Source organism: Centroberyx gerrardi, chromosome 13 (assembly GCF_048128805.1).
Source record: "Centroberyx gerrardi isolate f3 chromosome 13, fCenGer3.hap1.cur.20231027, whole genome shotgun sequence".
Taxonomy (NCBI): domain Eukaryota; kingdom Metazoa; phylum Chordata; class Actinopteri; order Beryciformes; family Berycidae; genus Centroberyx; species Centroberyx gerrardi.
In genome coordinates this window covers 2,654,635-2,672,898 of record NC_136009.1, presented here as the reverse complement: position 1 = coordinate 2,672,898, position 18,264 = coordinate 2,654,635, and the positions used below count along the sequence as shown (strand labels likewise).

General features: G+C 40.9%; 1 protein-coding gene across 1 annotated transcript in view; it reads right to left on the bottom strand.

Annotated features, from left to right (window-relative positions):
* LOC139922515 (cadherin-12-like) overlaps nt 1–8,278 on the bottom strand; it is a 74,819-nt gene extending 66,541 nt beyond the window's left edge. Inside the window, exon 1 of the mRNA XM_071913046.2 lies at nt 7,892–8,278. Coding sequence (XP_071769147.1) covers nt 7,892–8,278 — 387 coding nt within the window. The remainder of the gene's footprint in view (nt 1–7,891) is intronic.
* Between the last annotated feature and the right edge of the window lie 9,986 nt (nt 8,279–18,264).

Sequence of the window (18,264 nt, the reverse complement as noted above, 5' to 3'; positions counted from 1 at the left end):
AGTATGGTGTTTACATGGGCTTCACCTTACTTGCATTACTGCCTTAATCGCAGTATGATTGGATTATTGGTGTGCATGTAGACATAGCCATTGTCTGCAGAAAGCGGGGATGTCTGGTCATGTGATACTTTGGATAATGCTAGCTGCCTGCTCACTCAACATATTGTATACTAAAGTGTTAGCATGGAACACCTGAGCCAATGATCTACCGGGGATACATGGATGATTTTTGTGTCTATGTCTATTACTAATATGAATAATAGGTAGATGGCAATTTTGCCATGTTGAATGTGTCGTTCAATACAAAACTGCAATACTGCAATGTGGTATTTGCATTTAATGAACGACAATTACTTGCAGCTGCAAGTTTCCACAAAAGCAAACCAAACAGTCTGTAACAGAATATAGTCTCTTTTAATCTTTCTGTCTCTTTCTTTCCTTCTTTGTTGTGTGGACATGCATGCAAGTGTCTGTGCCTGTCTGTGTAGTAGGGTGAGTGGTATGAAATCCTTGCTTTATGCTGTATAGCTCCTTTGGTTTGAGCATGACTCCTACTCTGCCTTAAGCCTATAAACCTGCCTGCCTCAATAGAATCCAGCCAGGGGTTTTAGCACTCAAAGCTCCCTGCGAAACCTCCAGTGCCTTAAGGTCATCTGATGCCTTCTTCCTCCCTCCTTATATCCCCACATCCCTTCTTCCATGCAGCCTTGCCTCCTCTCGTGATAATCAAGCTGTGATCCTTCATGTTGGCCCCTATTAGCACCGACTGCAGATTAATCAGGACCTGGGCACCAGTCCATTCTGGCTGGGCGCTACTGGAGCCTAGCCTACCCAGTCTGTTTGCTGCATCGGTCCACTGGGAGGCAATGGGGATAAAGAGGAGTTAAGGTGGAATTCCAGTCCCAAATGGCTGCTGCCTTCTATGTGTCCTCCTTCCTTCCTGTAGTTCGGGGCAACGGTAGATTAGAGGTTAGAGTAGTGGACTTGTAACCCCAGGGTGGCTGGGTCAAATCCCCAGACCTGCTGGGAAAATGTGGGTGGGGAAAGTGAATGAGTAATACTCTCCCCTCCTTCAACAACTACCACTCGTTTGTCCTTGAACGAAGTTGCACTCAGCAAGATTTTGTGTAAAAATGCTACTGTTTTATCAGTCTTAATCACAAAGTTGGGCTGCAACAGAGAAGAGCATCCCATCCCCACTAATTGAGACGCTGTATATTCACCCCGTTTGCCCAAATTAAACCTGCAATAAGCGATATCAAACCTTATAACCAATCCTGGAACTAATGTGTGCTATGCAGAGATTTCACTGGCTACATACACACTGCAACTAAATACAGTTGTCACTCCTCATTGGAGTGCTTAATCCTGTTCAGTTCACACACACTTTGGTTATTACAGAGAGTGGCAACCGCATTCTATAACCGAACTCACTACCTGAAAATTCAGGTATTGCCTACTGAATTTCAGAGCGGATTTGGTTAGTCTGAGTAGTGTGAACCAGAACCGGACTGGACAACTGGTTGTTACGTGGCTTATGGCGCAACACTCGTTACGTTACGTAACAATATCATTGTTAATTTGAAAGAGACGGAGGTAAGCGTTGTGTGTTCTCAAATTTTCTATCCGGTCTGTTTCCTCAACATTGTGATTGCTCCTACCAGTTCTGCAGTCTTGGGCCCAAATGTTGCGGTCCATGCGGTGGAAAAAGAGAATATGACTCTGCTGTCAGGGGCGATTTATTAAGATCTTATGGATAAATTGACGCCTCTGGTTACTGGTGTCAAGTAAACTGAAAATACAGGCAATGGTAGCTGCCATATTGGTCTGAAGTAAACGTTACCATGGTTACAGACATTCTTTACAACCATCGTGAGATCGGAGGAGTGGAGTGGCATCACAAGGTAAATTCAGGTCAGACAGTCAGTCAGTCAGTCAGGTAATGCTTAGTGAGATGATGCGCTTCGTCAGATGGCCTCTACAGGGCCTTTTTGACTGTGAGATGCAGTGTTGCCTATACAGAGGCACATTTTTTTTTTTTTTTTTTAAGATTATTTTTTGGCATTTCTGCTTTACTGGACAGCCACAGTATAGAGGAAAGATGGGAGAGAGAGGGGTATGACATGCAACAAAGGTCCTGGGCTGGATCCGAACCCAGGATGTTGCATATGCGCCTTAGACCACTGAGCCACCAGGACGCCCCGCCATGTTTTTGTTGACATCAAAATGTACCCATAATGCTGTGTGAGTTTGTACAGACGGTGAAAACCAAAAGTGAAAGCAGTAACATGTTTCCATGCCACAGCAACCTCTTTAATATGGAAGTAAGCCAGGCATCTTAACCAGGTTTCTCATAAACAAAGTATGAGTTTACCATGGTTATTCTAACCGAGTTATGATGTTTACCTGTGTCAACACAAAAAGGTTACTTGAGTAACCAGTTAAGAACAGAAATCCCCCTGCATGTAAATATAGCCAGTGTCTCTCTCTCTCTCTCTCTCTCTCTCTCTCTCTCTCTCTCTCTCTCTCTCTCTCTCTCTCTCTCTCCGCCAGCTGGAGGTTTCAGGCCTACTGCTGAGCAAAAGCTGCTGCCAGTCCGCCATGGTAGCCGGGCTGGTGCGGGCCCGCTGGCAAGTCAATCTGCCAAACTGATCCATCCAGAGCCCCATCTTGGAGGCAGCAGATTTCAGAAGAGCTCCTCTTAATACTTTCAGGAATGTAATTTGGATGTGGCGTGGGAAAGTCCTGCTCAGGATGATCCCCTCTGTGGTTAGATGATTAGAAAGGACAGAGCTGAGAAAATTCTATTGTCATTGCTATAGGAAGTATTGAGGAGCAGAGCAAGATATCTAACAGTATTGATCAAACAAATATACCGTATTTCCTCTAATAGTGGCCTGTAGTCAATTAAAAGCCGGGTCTCCGATAATGGCCGGGGCCGTCGTCGACACGAACAAATAAAGGCCGGTCTCAAATACAGGCCGGGGGAAAAAACAAAGGAAACAAGACTAGGTCAAAACCTAGTATATAGCTGCACCGTGTCCGTCTCCTCTCTCCGCCGCTGCCTCTCCACCGCGCTCACGGCCCGCATTGATCCTCCCGATCCAAGCCCCGGACCCCCACCGAAATCTCAGCCGGATCACCGGGAACACATCGGCGCCCAGGTTCAGTTAGCTTCAGTTAGCTTCAGCTTACATGCAAACAACGGTGGATACCGGTAAACTCCTGGTGCCTGTTTGTAACTGTAGTTTGTAGTAACGTACAAGTGCCACAAGATGGCTCGGCCAGCGGAAGTCTCTGGAGCATGCCATCGTCGATTACCGTAATTATCGTAATGCATTGCAGTAACAAAAAAACGTCTACCTAACGTACCCCAACAGAAGCAGATCAGAAAACAAGGATGCTTCGTACTAAAATATGAGCAAATATACTTATCAAACAGAGGGAATTAGAAATAAAGGCCTGTCTCTAATATAAGCCTGCTTCCAATAAAGGCCTGGTACCCTCTGCAGTTGAGGTAAATAAAGGCCCGGGCCACTATTAGAGGAAATACGGTATGCTTTAAGTGAAAAATTGTCTTCTGCCAAAAGCCACAAAAGCAGCAAATTCATATAGCCACCCCAAAGCCAACTCCAGCTGTTTGATACATCACCACATGTATTTCAGCAGTTATTGCTGTACTTCAGACCGTATGTACTCACCATACAATCTCACTCACAACTGGGTAGGTTATTGCAAACCTTCTCTCTAGTGTTTTACCACCGTTGATCAGTTGATATGCCATATAACACTGAGATTGGTGCTAAAGGCCAAGATCTGGGCAGCAGAATTTTCTGATTTATAATGTAATTCCTAATGGCCCAGCCATAATGACTGCTCACCAGTCCATATATAATTCTTCTGTCTTGGACTCTGTGTTAATGTATATGAGCTCCATTCTGTGGGTGCCAGATTTTATAATAGCTCCTCTCAAGAACTGATGGAGTTTGATTTGGACCTGCCCCAAACTCTTTAGCCTCAGCATCTACAGTAGATAATTAGAGAATATGGTGCTCAGAAATTATATGATCCTAGCCAGGAAATATTAACATAGCACCCTAATAAAATATGGCCTACAAGCTCAGGGAAGGTACTTCATTTCCCAGCACAGTCTCATAGAGCACAAACTCTGAAACACAGATTATGTGTGGACATAAATTATGTCAGGATAACATTAGTTCACCACAAATTGGATCATGTGACAGCATAAATTGGACACACCGTCTTCGCCTGTTCATCATGTGAAAGGTTAGGCAACAAAAACTTTGGTAAAAGTTTGGCAACTAAAACAATTTGGTTAAGGTTAGTTTTGGTCATGGTTGAATAAGAAAAACTTTTGCTAAAAATGAAAACTACACTCACTGTGGAAAACTTCTGAATTGAACCTGGGTTCAATTCATTTCATTCATATGCTAATTTCACAAACTTTCAGGAGACCAGGTTCTCATTTCTACATTCTAGATAATTAAAGCTGTACTAGGCAAGATTTTAATGCAAAAATCTGGCTGTCTCATCCGCCTAAATCACAAATTGGGGCTGCAACAGAGAAGAGCGTCCCATTCCCATTAATTGAGATGTTGTAGACTCGATCCTATTTAAATTTTGGTGCTGGTGTGGTGACTGGTGGGAAATCTTCTCCACAAAGGAAGTGATGAATCCAGATTTAAGGGTGCAACAGCAGTGAGTGAGCGCTCCGTCCAGAGAAAGCTGGACTCACCAACGATGGCTGAACCTCTTCACCACCTCCACCCCACCACACACTAAGAAGAAGGCATTTCATTTATTGATGTCAACAGCAGAACAGTAGAAGACTGTGTTTGTACTAGGCAGCTCCCAGTGTGAATGTGTGGAACTGTATGAACGTGATGCAGGGTGTTGCTGGAAAAAAGCATGGAGCTCAGTCAGCTTTCCTTGGATAAATAAAGGTTTAAGCTCAGTTTAACTTGCCGAGTGCAGCTTTAAAACAGATGGTGCTTGGAAGCATGTGAGCAAACAGCAGCACTGTAATACTTAGATTTTTGTTTCTAAAAAGGAGAGTGGGCAATCCACTCACCTTCAATATGTATTTTTTTTATTTATGGAGACAGGTGGAAAGCAGAGGAGACAGAGCAGAGAAAGTTCTGCTGGGATTTGATCCGAGAGGAACATTGAAAGCTGCTTCAAAGGTGTATGAGTTTTATTTATTCCAATACACGTGACATTTCAAGCTCGGTGCACAAAAGCTCGCAATGCATGGCACCCGATATACATCACATGTTGGTGTTATTAAATGCTTTGTATTCTGTCCGTTACCTGGTTAAGATTGGATGTGTTTTTACTCTGTTCGGTATTTGATCCCAGACCAGCAAGGAAACAATTTTAAAACTGATTATATGATAGAGTTATATTGATGAGATGCCAGTTGAGTTTTATCCAGTCATGTCTCAACAAAATATATATTTGAAATCATCTCAAATATGTTATCTTGCGGTGTTCTTCACCTAACAAGACTTGTAATGAGAATCGAGAATTCTCTCAGGAATGACGCATGCAGCTCAGTTTTGAGACGTCTCCGCTATAGCCGACTACACCTGTGCACTTATTATGTTCAGTGAATGAGTCATAACCCCCATTCTGGCTTTCAGTGACATTATTGACCGGTGTTGCTCTTCCTCCTAGGCAAATGGTGGCTTCATAAATGTTACTGAAGAGCTTGACAATTCACACTCAACACCCTTTTTTGAGGCAATTTTGAAGTCATTTTGAATATACTATTTGAGCTGTAAATGGCCCTGATAACTGCCTCTTTGACAGTTTTTTTTAATCTCCCAGACTTCTTTGCTTTCTGCCCTTGGATGTTGTTTTCAATTATTGAGCAACGCTGCCATCGATCCTGGACACAAAGCCCTCAGAGAAGAGACAGACAACAAAGAGAAGTGAAAGGCTTTAGAACTCCCCCTCAGTTTGACCCTTAACCCTTAAACACCGTCATCGAAGACAAAGAGAGGTTAAAAAGAGGTAGGTGTGGAGAAAAAGCAGCCCTGGGAATCTGCTGCCATCACTGACAGTCAAGATTTTTACTTAATATCAATAATTATAAAAGCAGACAAAATTATTTGCTGTGAAAACTATGATCCAGGGCATAGAATGCCATAAGTGTAACTGGATAAATTGTTCCTAATTTGAGCTGTAGATATGTACAATTTCTAGACTAAGGCCCGCATCTACTAAAGGTTTGCCCTAGTGTAAATCAAATAGTAGATGCAAAAAAATGCAAAAAACACAGGGCTTTGTGCCTGAAAAAAATGGGTCTATGAGCACGCTGCTGTTCTTTGTGTTTTTGTCTTATTACCTCTGGGGCTGGAGCGCAAATTAGAAGATTGTCGAGGAAACATCACAGATTTAACATCTTAAATAAATTATAACACATTTGGAATAAATGTCAGATATTAGGTCTGGGATATTTTGAGTGTGGAAAAAAATCCCCCTCGGAAATGTCTTGCATTCATTTGTAATTGCTTTGTGGAGAAAACACCTTCATGCAGGCTCACCTTTAATATTTAATCATAGGCTACACCAATTTGAACTCTTGAGTAAGCCCATTAATAAAAAAAAAACACTTCTCTGTACAATGAAATTACTTGGAAAAGCTAAACAGGACATTGGTACAGTAGTGGCAAAGGTAAGTTTAGACTCACCAAGAACAAGGCAACAAGAAAAAAGTTGTGAAAAGAAAATGGACACAATTTGTTCAAAACAAAAATATTAACATAATTCACTTAAAGCTTAGACCTACTGAATAGTAATGGTATGGTTACTAAAAGTTTTACCTAGTCTTTGATGATATGGTTACTAAACCTTAGGCCTTGTCACTACTGGTAGCTTGAATTTACCATGATAACATGTTTTATCACATGTAATGTTATTACATATTATAACATGTGAAGCACCTGAAAATGTTCCAAGCCACATGTGGAGCACCTGAAAATGTTCCAAAACCAGACATTTGCCATGTGCAAAGCACATATATTCCACATATTGCCCATGTAATGTGATGCGTTTCACATGGGATTTTTCCACGTGAAATTCATGTGTTTTTTCTGGTTTATCTTTTGCTTTGGCTCTCCTTATATTTGAAGGTAATGAATTCTCTTCTATGTTTTCATTTGTGCAGTCTTTGCAATCAGGACTAACTGCACTCACACTTGTTTTTGCACTGCGCCTCAAGTTACACCCAGTAGATCTTGGCCTATGTTTTTAACATTATTGTAAGAAAGGGGTGATGACTGTGAGAGACCAGTTTTGACGGTTGGCTATTCATGAAGACGTACTAAAAAATGTGCACTAAAAAATTAACATGATCTACCAAAGTGAAATATCATTAAGGATTCTGGGCACTATCCCAGCTGGGCTACTTTGCTGTTAACTCTATCCATACCATTTTCATTGACCTCCTTTAAAATGGGCTACTGACGATAATATTGCACAACTCTGGTGAAAATGTACTGGCCACACATCAGCAGGCTAATACAATTCATCCTCAATTATGTTTCAATGAGTTCCACATTGATCAAAGTTGTTTGAAGGAAGATAAGGATAATACACTGTACCAATAACATGGTACACCGTTGCCAAGAGAAATGTAAAATTCTGCACACACACACACACACACACACACGGGCAAAGAGAGAGAAGAGAGAGAGAGAGAGAGAGAGAGAGAGAGAGAGAGAGAGAGAGAGAGAATACAAAACAGAATAGTTTCATAGTTGCACTAGAACAGAAAACTAGGAAAAATAAAACAGGGTCAAATGTCAAACCTAATTACTTCCTGTAGAAAATATGATGGGGACAAAGTTGTAGAATGTTCACTTACCTTTCCAACATACTGTGGTTCAGAGCCCATGTACTCCTCCAGGACGAAGAATTGGTTCCACACCCATCCTCTCTTAACTCGCTGAACCCCCGATCTCCCATGTCTCCTCAGCCTTGTCCTGTCCCGTAATGATGTCACTCCCCCAAGTGATGCCATCGCACCCTTGTTTCCTGTCCCCCCTCTGGGCGATGCCCCGTCCCCCTTAGTTCTGCTCTGCAGCAGAGCCTGCAGGGGGTTCTGGGAGCTGTAGTCCAACAGGAAACAGGAGCCCACCAGAAATAGTGTGACATATTCCCTTGTGATCATCAGGGAGTATCGGTGCAGAGAAGGTGGAGAAGGCAAAGAAAAGTTCAACGAACTGCCTATTTCCAGGTTGAGAATAGACATCCATCCAAAGCTGGATCTGGCCCAGAGGAAAGCATTAGGGAAAGCATTTACTTCCAATATGGTCCTTCTGGGTGGTTAAACAACAATCTGTTAATGTGCTGCTCTCACTGAAGTATAAGAGTTCTTGGAGAGCATTATGCTGGGTAAGGGAGAGAAAAATTCATTGAAATACAAGATGGTCAGGTCACAGTTGGAATGTCTTGGTTTTAGATTCAAATTGCTATGAGTTGAAGTTGGCTGGAACACAGTGAAATCTGAGATTTCCGTCAAAGGGGTTGTGTTGTTGAATACAAGATGAGTCTCCAATCTGGTTGTGATATCCTGGTGGCTGCTGGAGAGCCAAGATGGTCACCTTGTCTTCCTCTCACTTCTTCTCGGTCAGTTCTCAGCTTACTCACCTGGAGGAAAAGGTGTGCATAACAACATGTTATAAGACATATCATTTGACTCCCTGAACTGTAATTTCACAACGGTATGTTAATTTGTGCTCCTCTTACATCGAGTGTACAGAACATTAGGGCCACCTGCCCAGCAGAATGAGCTGGTGAAGGGGAGAATGCCCTAATATTTTCTCCTATTCACTCCACTTGAGTCATGAATGGTAGATGGAGAGGCTTTTTAGGCAGTTGAGACATGTATTGTGAAACAGGGGGCACAACTCCTAATGCTTTGGATGCTCATACCCAGATTCACTACAGGTGTGTGCAGGGAAGAACACACTACATAACCAAAATAACCAAATCAAAATACTATGCTATTTACTAATCATGCAGAATGAGTGGAAAGGTATGAGTGGAAACACTGCTGGTCATGCATAGTAAATTATATATAAATGTCATTATTTATGCCCACATAATAGTTATTTGTAGGCAGCATCATTTACAATTTTAAAATGTTTTAAAATCTTGTGTTTTTGCCCTTTGCTTTCTATTACTGGCTGTCTTTTGTGCTACTGTCTGTCTTCTATATTGTTGTCTGTTTTTTTGAGTTGTTTCTCTTGTTTTCTATAAAGCACTTTGTAAACTCTGTTTTTAGAAAGGTGCTATACAAATAAACTTTATTATTATTATTATTATTATTTTTTATCATGTAAATCAAGATTTTGCCCAATTCATGATGATATGCTGGTATGGTGTGCTATGTTAACTAGGGGTTCCTAGCTTCTCTGGACCAAAGATCTCAAGAGAGACTATTCATGAAGCAAACATTAAACTTGTGGCTGTGATTTTCCAGTTCATCAATTTTCTATTTCACAAGTTTGTTCTCAGATTTAAGTGACACTTGATTCCTTTCCAGCTTCACCAGTCGCTTGTCAGTTTCATTTGCAGCTTCCTCCAGGCATCCGATCATTGTTTTACAATCCATAATCTTAGATCATAGCTCTGCTAGACCTTGATTAATTAGTAGCAATTTATAGTCAAGTGCCGTTGTGATTTCTTCACACACAATCTCTCCTATAGCCATAGGCGGTTTTACCATAAGGCATAGGTAGGCAATTGCTTGGGGCCTCGTCCGCCAAAGGGCCTCGTGATTTTTTTTTTTATGAATTCCACCTGTTCTAAATGAATGCGCGTTCATGAGAATTGTGAATTTGCATAATTGACGCCCCGATAATGCCATATAAGGTTAGGGGTCCGGCCCATATGTCAGGAAGCTTCATTCATAAAAATGACACGGAAGACTAAGGAGAATTCTACCAGCTCTGAGACCGAAGTCCTACTATCATAAATAAGTCAACCAAAGCATATAATATTTAATATAATTCAATAGTAGAATCAAAGGCCCTGCTAAAGCCAAGGAATGGGAAAAAATAACTTGTGCTGTTAATGCAGTGTTGTCTGTTGTGCGTTCCCTTACGAAAATCAACTATAGGCCTAGTATTCCTATACTACATTTTAGATGAATACTAAATAAATATCCCAACAAATCTATAATTCCCTATAGGAATATTATAGTGATACTACAGAAGACGAAAATACCATGATATGGTCACTATAAACTCACTAGTGAGTATCACAGACACTCTAAAGTCCCTATCGTCGTATCGTAGTATTATAGGAATATTATAGGACTATAGTGATTTGTCGTTAGGGCACCGTCACAGAAATAAAAAAAGAAATGGCTTGACATGAAATTAGATGCAAAAAGCAAGACGATCCATGACTGCAACAGGAGGGCCAGGAGAAATTCTCCGTTACAGAGACAGATGAAAGAATAGGCCTATACCTGCCATAATTGGCGATATGGCTGTCAGGTGTTCAGCAGAGGATGTTGCCCTGGACAGCGACTTGCAAGCTGCTGCAGCATGTGATGATATAGGCTTATGCATGACTCTAATGGTAAGACCTAAAGCCATTTCTCTCTAAAATTTAGATTCACTTACCCACATTAACGTTATCAACTGGAGTAAAATAGCCTAAATCAGATTAATCTCCCTCCATAATGTATTTGCCCCAATACAATCTAACCTTGCCTTTGTCTGACCTTTGTCTGAGTGTTTATCAAATAACCTGGCAATTATTAGTGTTTTTTGTTTTGTCTTTGTATTGAGCGCACTTATAGGCTACTATGTATGGATATTTATGAGATTGCTATTTTTCCTGTGACTATAACCACTGTAGTTAATCTCAACATGATTATACATTACAGTGTAATTTACATATATTAAAACTCAAAATTTCTTCAAAGTGACAGAGATACAATCTATTAGTCAACAACAAAGTTTTTTTTTTGCTTTGGAGAACAGCAGGTTGATTGTACGTGACTCGTACGACAGGTCTGGACCACTTGTAGATTTTGTTCGTACCTAAGAGAAAATCGCTCCTACAAGTGATTTAAGAACGAATCTGTTACGAGTGGTTCTTGCATGAGGCTCATTGTTCGTAATATCTCACTAGGACATTTTTCATAGCGCCTCGGCCCAGTTATCAATTCTCATATGTACAAGAGCCAATGTATTGTTACGTAGTATAGTATCCCTTTCTGCTTCCCTCATCTTGTTCTCCACACCTAGCGGTCGCGGTGCTGTGCATCAGATGAAGAGCTCTGAGTGTGTGTGTGTGTGTGTGTGTGTGTGTGTGACTGAAGGTCATTTGAAGTTCTTCAGTTAGAACAGTTAGAATTCTCATTTGGGTCTGTCCTTTAGTACTGTGGCTTTGTTAACTTAAAAAAGCTGCCTCCAAATAGTTTTTGTTCACTAACTATGATTGCGTTAAGCAAAATGGAGAAGGGCCTCACACATTGGTCTTTGCCTGGGGCCTCCAAATCACTAAAACCGCCCCTGCGTATAGTGACACCACGGTCCAGACTATAGTTTATTAAAAAAAAATTAGTGATTGAATGAAACTTGAATAAAACATTTTGTTATTTTCAAATGAAGAACCAGGTGAGGCTACTCATGTATATCACAAGCTACCAGAATTGGCACCCAGCAGGGTTGCCCTTTGTCTCCTATTCTTTTTATTTTGTCCATGGAGCCACTTGCACAGACAATTAGATTATCCAATAACATTACGCCAATAACATACAAATCTACTGAGCATTACATTTCTTTGTATGCAGATGATACTCTGCTCTACCTGGATAATATATTTTCCTCTTTTCCCGCCACACTCGATATCCATAATGAATTTAGTCCACTATCGAGCTATAAAGTCAACTTGACTAAATAATTTTTCATATTTCTGAATGCTTCCCCGGATCATCCAACTTTTCAGTCATTTGGCATACCAGTGGTCTCACATTTTCGATATTTGGGATATTGACATATCCCCAAATATTGGTCACATTAACATAAACAATTTCAATGCCACACTTAAAGCTACAGCAGCAGACCTTAAAAAGTGGGCCAATATCCCTGCCTCCCTGGCTGGAAGAATATATATGATAAAAATGAATATTCTCTTCTGTGTTAATTTTTGTATTTCTATGTTGCTGTTGTCACCGCCTCCAGGATACTGGGAGACACTGCATTCTATAATATCTAGATTTTTATGGAATGGAAAGCATCTACAGATAAAACTGACACTCTTTACATGAGCAAAGAGAATGGGGGTTTTGGAGTACCAAATTTCCAGTTGCATTTTTATCCATTTAATCTTTGGTCAATAATGAAATGGTTCAACTCTGAAATGTTACCAATAGAGAAGGACTTGGTCTTTCCACTTTGCTTAGAGGATGTTGCTGCCGGGAAAGTAGCTAACTGACTGAGTGACTGACTACCCATTGTTGAAAGTCGCGCGAGAAGTGGCGTCAAGACCTACACAGTTATGGTGGCATACGTGATATCATGTTGTTTGCACTGTTAAGGCCCATTCACACCTAGACAACTATAAGGATAACTCTAACTATAACGTGTTGCTCAAGCATTCACACTACAACGATATCGTCGGCGCCAAATATTCAGAAAGAATATGGAGCATGATGACTTTACCGACGTGCTTTTATGAATTGCAGTAAAAGAGAGAAGAGCTGGAGAATCATTAAGGGGCCGTGTCCACCAAGCGACCTCTTGAGCGCTTGAAGCGCTGGTGCTGAGTGCTTTGGCAGTGTCAGCTGAGCGCTGGAGCGGGGAGCGTTAAGACGACATCTCTGAGTGGCTAATGTTAGCTACAAAACCGCAGGATGCCTTGGTCCTGCCCCTGCTTCATCCTCATTGATTGGTAGAACTCTGAAGTGACATTGATGAGCGGTGCGCTTCAGAAAAGGTTTTAATTATTTCAACAGAACTAAGAGAACAGGTCCAGCGCTCACAGCGCTCAGCGCTAAAAAGAGGTGAGGTACCTGTTTCTTTTATGGCGCTTTCATGACATTATTGTGCCTTGTTTATATGAGAGCTAGTGGTAGTCACCAAGTGAAGCTGTTCATGTCTTTACCATTAGGTGACTCTGAACACCACATCTACTGTGGATCAAAGAGGCGAGTCTCCATGTTGACAGAAACACCTGTAACTTCGCCGTGGCTAAACAGGCTTTCAATACACGTTACCTATAGTCCAGAACACACATTATACTAGGATGTGAAAGCCAAGAGGAGGCGAGACATTAAGGGCCCGGCTTGCACTAGGTCAACCTAGTCTTGTTTTTATAGATCTATCTGTTAAAAAGTGTAAACAGTTACAGGGCCCTCTGATAGCTCTGATATCTGTAAGACAGAAAGTGCGTTGTACCCCTCAGGTCATGCTTTTGCTAGATGACACCTCTCTTAATTTATCCATGAACCAGAAACGCATCTGGCTTGCAGGCTCTACTGTAGCCAAAAAGATGCTGGCTAGTAGATGTCAGCAACCAAGCTCTCTCTCCTTAGAGATATCATTCATTTGATCTGTTTTCCTGTGATGTCGGCTTGGAAATATGATTGTATGTAAGGGAATTCTATAGAGCTGCAACGATTAATCGATTAATCGATTAGTTGTCAACTATTAAATTAATCGCCAACTATTTTGATAATCGATTAATCGGTTTGAGTAATTTTTTAAGAAAAATAAGTCAAAATTCTCTGATTCCAGCTTCTTAAATGTGAATATTTTCTGGTTTCTTTACTCCTCTATGACAGTAAACTGAATATCTTTGGGTTGTGGATAAAACAAGACATTTGAGGACGTCATCTTGGGCTTTGGGAAACACTGATCGACATTTTTCACCATTTTCTGACATTTTATAGACCAAACAACTAATCGATTAATCGAGAAAATAATCGACAGATTAATAGACAATGAAAATAATCGTTAGTTGCAGCCCTAGACTTCTATGGTCGCAGGGTGGGGGATGGGGAAGATAATGTTCATTTTTCATATGATGCAAGAAAGAACAGCAAATGTAAAAGCTTTGATGAACCGGCTATAGGTTGAATCACTATTGTGTTACATCAATCAGAAGAAGAAGAAGTAGGCTGTTAACAAATACGATCCAAAACACATTTCAAAACCTGTTTTAAAAAGCACTGTTCTCAACAAATTCAGGTAAAGCACTCGCAAAATAGACACATGAACTTGAATTAGTTTCCTAACATGGTACTTCAAGGCCTTCCTCCATTCTCTCAGCTATTCCTAGATGATGCCAAATCAAGGATAATGTTATATCATCAGAGTTGCCATGAGGAATAATGCTATGTTTCCCATAAATGCTGAAAATGTCATATCCTTATTTAGATTATAAGGGACCTTCCTGTGCTCTGCTGACCCTGACACCATCACACGACCAGGCTGTCATGGATCAGCGCTCCCTGGAACAAGAGATGGGAAAATTGCCTCTCAGGGGAGCCTTGCATGTGTGTGTGTGTGTGTGTGTGTTCTCCAGAGAACCTTTAGCCCAGTCAGCCAGATAACCTAAAATATAGTGGAGTATTAATATTATATTTAAAGGAAACTGCAAGTCGAGGGGTACATCAGAGTAAGTGGAAATCCTACTTAATACTTATACTACTTTAAACTCAATGCAGTGAAACAAAAAGGAAACCAAAGAAAGCACCACTGTAAACAGTGATTTCTCCTCAAACCATTAAAGCAAGCAGAAGTTGACATACTGTTAACAAACACAAGTTTCAGTGTTCATATAATTATGTGCGGTCCAGTATTTCTCCGTTGAGAGGAGCAGGGTGGCACTCCAGGTAGGTTGGTCAACTCCATTGATTCAGCGATTCTCAAATATTGTGTTATAATGTTTTTCAGATTTGAGATTGAGTTTTAGTGTTTAAATGCTGAGGAATCACTGGTACAGTCCATTGTTTCATCTCCTGTTTTTCCCAGTTTGTGCTTTGTGTAACTGTCCTGACTGCCATGTGTCCAAACAAAAAAAGATGATTTTAATACAACTTTTATTTTTGTAAAAGTCACCAGCACTTAAGCCGATTTCATCTGCAATGTAGGAATCCATTCAAATCAGATGAACACACAGGTCATCTCACTGAAACCTTATGTTTTTCTGGGATTAGTGGAACAGCCAGGAATGTCACAGACAGCAATGGGAAAGCTATGTTGAAAGTCTAGTTTTACAAGCTACCTTAGCGCCTCCCTATTTCACACGATAGAAGAAGTTAAACTACAGCAAAGCTTCCATCAAGACAAATATAGTTTTATTAACTAAAGTTACTTATAAAGTAGTGTGGAAAAGTGTGTTTATATGCTGCCTGCCAGAAAAGTCCAAACCAAATAACCCTGGCTTCATCACAGTGTTAACTCTCTTTTAGATATGACTTATTCCTGCACTTTCACTCAGACATTTATCTGCCAGAGATTCCTAGGATGAAAAAAAAATACAATTCATGTAAAAATATAAAAATCACCAGAGGGGGAAGTCAAGTCAAAAATAGTTGCTGCATGTTGTCCATTGTGCAGATGTGTGCTTCACCACATGTACTATACTCAATGGCATTGTTCATTGTGGGTTTAAAAAGCAGATTTTACAGTTTTTACGTATCGTTTTTCATTTTTTTGTACTTTCAGAAGGAAAGCACTCTTTCATCAATTGATATATTCATCACAGCTAGAACAAACCTGCCTATGACAACAGAGCCTATCCCCATATTTCTTCTCCCATTCACCGGAGCACACATCATGACCAAAACCCCCATGTCAAAATTTCCTGTCATGCTATCCTTATTCAAGCATATATAAATCATGTTTACCTCTCTTCCGGACTGGTCTCACGGAAATTCATGAAATAAGCATGATGTTTTAAAATGTAAATATGTGATCTGTGCACCAAAAGTGGGAGAATACATTTCCCCACCAGGAAAGGAGTAGGTGGAGGAGACATGACTAGAAACAGGTAGTAGTTTGAAGGGTGTGGAGGTCGGGGGGGCGGATGGATGGATACATTTACTAGTTACACTCATTCCAAGAAGCTTTCTACTGTGAGTGAAGTTGTCAATTCGTAATATTGTCACATAATCCTTTTGTAGTGGAGGAACGTAATCGTCACATTATTCATGTCCATAACACATAATGTGCATTTCACAGTTCGTGCTCATTTCACAAAATTTTCGGAGACTGTGTTGCCTCTCTCCTCATTCAACCTCTTCTTGCCACCCCACCACAAACTTGATCTCCTCCCATAACTCTGTTCATATTCCCATTTATATTCCATTTCCATATTTCAATTGTGCAGGCGCACTCAACCTCAGTCGACAAATGAGGGATGATATCCCTTTCTGTCTCCAGGCCAAAGTTATTAACAGCTTCATCCAAGACACCTTCTCAGTTGCATTTGCCACACTCAGTCAGTTGATGGAGGTCAAACTACTGAAGTCATTTTCACCTGCACCTACCTAGAGGTACTACTCTTGCAATGCAACCTCAACACAATTTTCCTCCTAAACCTAAAACTTGTTTAAAACAGTTGCAACAGGACAGTGAAAACAGTTCTGCTGAAACCTTGCTTATCCATTACTGCCTTTCTTTTTCAGCTAATAATTTCCTCAACTCTCAACCCCTCCCTCTCTTCTGACCAAACAACTGGATTGGCGGTTTGCATTTATTCCTTATGATGTACTAGCTATTATGCTAATGTCTGCAAGCTAGCTAGCCTGCTCATACTGCAAGCAATCTAGCCTACCGCACACATACCGCTATTAGCTTAACGCAGCCTTAAACCATTAGCAAGCTCACCTTTCCTCTGAAAAAAAACTTGTAAGAAGCTGTTTTCCCACATTCTGTTTCCTCTCTCCTTTTCTTTTTTGGCTTCCAGACTTTGCTTTGGTTTTGAGCATGTTTGTGTGAGGCACTAGTGTCTGTGTTCCTCATCAGTATCCAGCAGTCACCGCGATTAGCCACGTTCAAATGTAGCGCAGGTGCGGACTAAACCATTTGCGAGAGGGGCGGGGATGCAAAATTCAGTCTCTCTATTTTTTTTATCACTAATTACTTGGAAATGTAAAATTGTACACCAAAGCAAACTTTTTAGTCCAGGCTCTTTGAAGGCCCCCTCCACCTGGGAGCCCTGGGTAGTCAGTTCCACTATTCCCCCCCACTGTGACGGCCCAGTCTCGAGAAAAAAATGTGTTATCCGAAACAAAATGTGTTCGCTAGAGATAACGACATAAATAACTCAATATCTTGACAGAACAAAGAAAATTAACACGTCATCACGGGAAAATGGCGTATAATAAAATGTATGCATATACTGTATGTCCTCATTGGACGTCCATGCTACACATTATGTAGACTACTATGTGGTTGTATGTCACTTGTGGCTGTGAAAGATGAATGTTTATGAGCGGAAGCTGATCCGAGGCCTGACCCTCATCCCTCCTTCATCGCTCATCCCTTCTTACTCCTGTACCCCCCCCACCCCCCCACCCCCTAACTTCACCCTATCCTTCCCCTACCACTAAATCAGCTTCAGCCTACCAGATTTATTTTTAGTATCCCGCACATACATACACAGACTCGCCCTCTTCCCTTTCAGTGTGAAGCACTTTACACCATGGTATCATCTGAGAAGCGATTGTGGCTGCTTGGTGGGTAATTGTGTATCCACAGCCATGGTCTGTGACTCTATGAGAGACAGAAACGCTCTGTGCCTGCTACAGCATCACAACACATCTTCGACATGTCCTATCCACCGTAGGAGGGGGCGTCCAGTCACGGAGTGGTGACTTAATGCACCAATGCTTTCTGTCAACTCGCTAAGCTGTTGTCGTTGGAATTTGTTATTGCGTTAATTGTCAGGTAGGACTGTTTCATTTCCAGCCCATGACCCATTCCAGAGGCTTTCACTTAGGAAAACTCCACTCTTTCTCACATTCTAGAATATGGAATTGCCAGCCTGTATTCTTGAGGTAATACAGTAAGAAAACATTCAATGTAGTTCATGAAGGACAGTCCAGTTTACAGTAAGGCATGGCACCACAGGTGAAAATGGAAAAAGAAAATCCTATAAGAATGATATTTTATATGTTGAATATGGACACAAAGACAGACACTTTTTTTTATTATGATTTGTTATTAACATATTTGATTTGATAATATGTCATTAAAAATGTGCTAA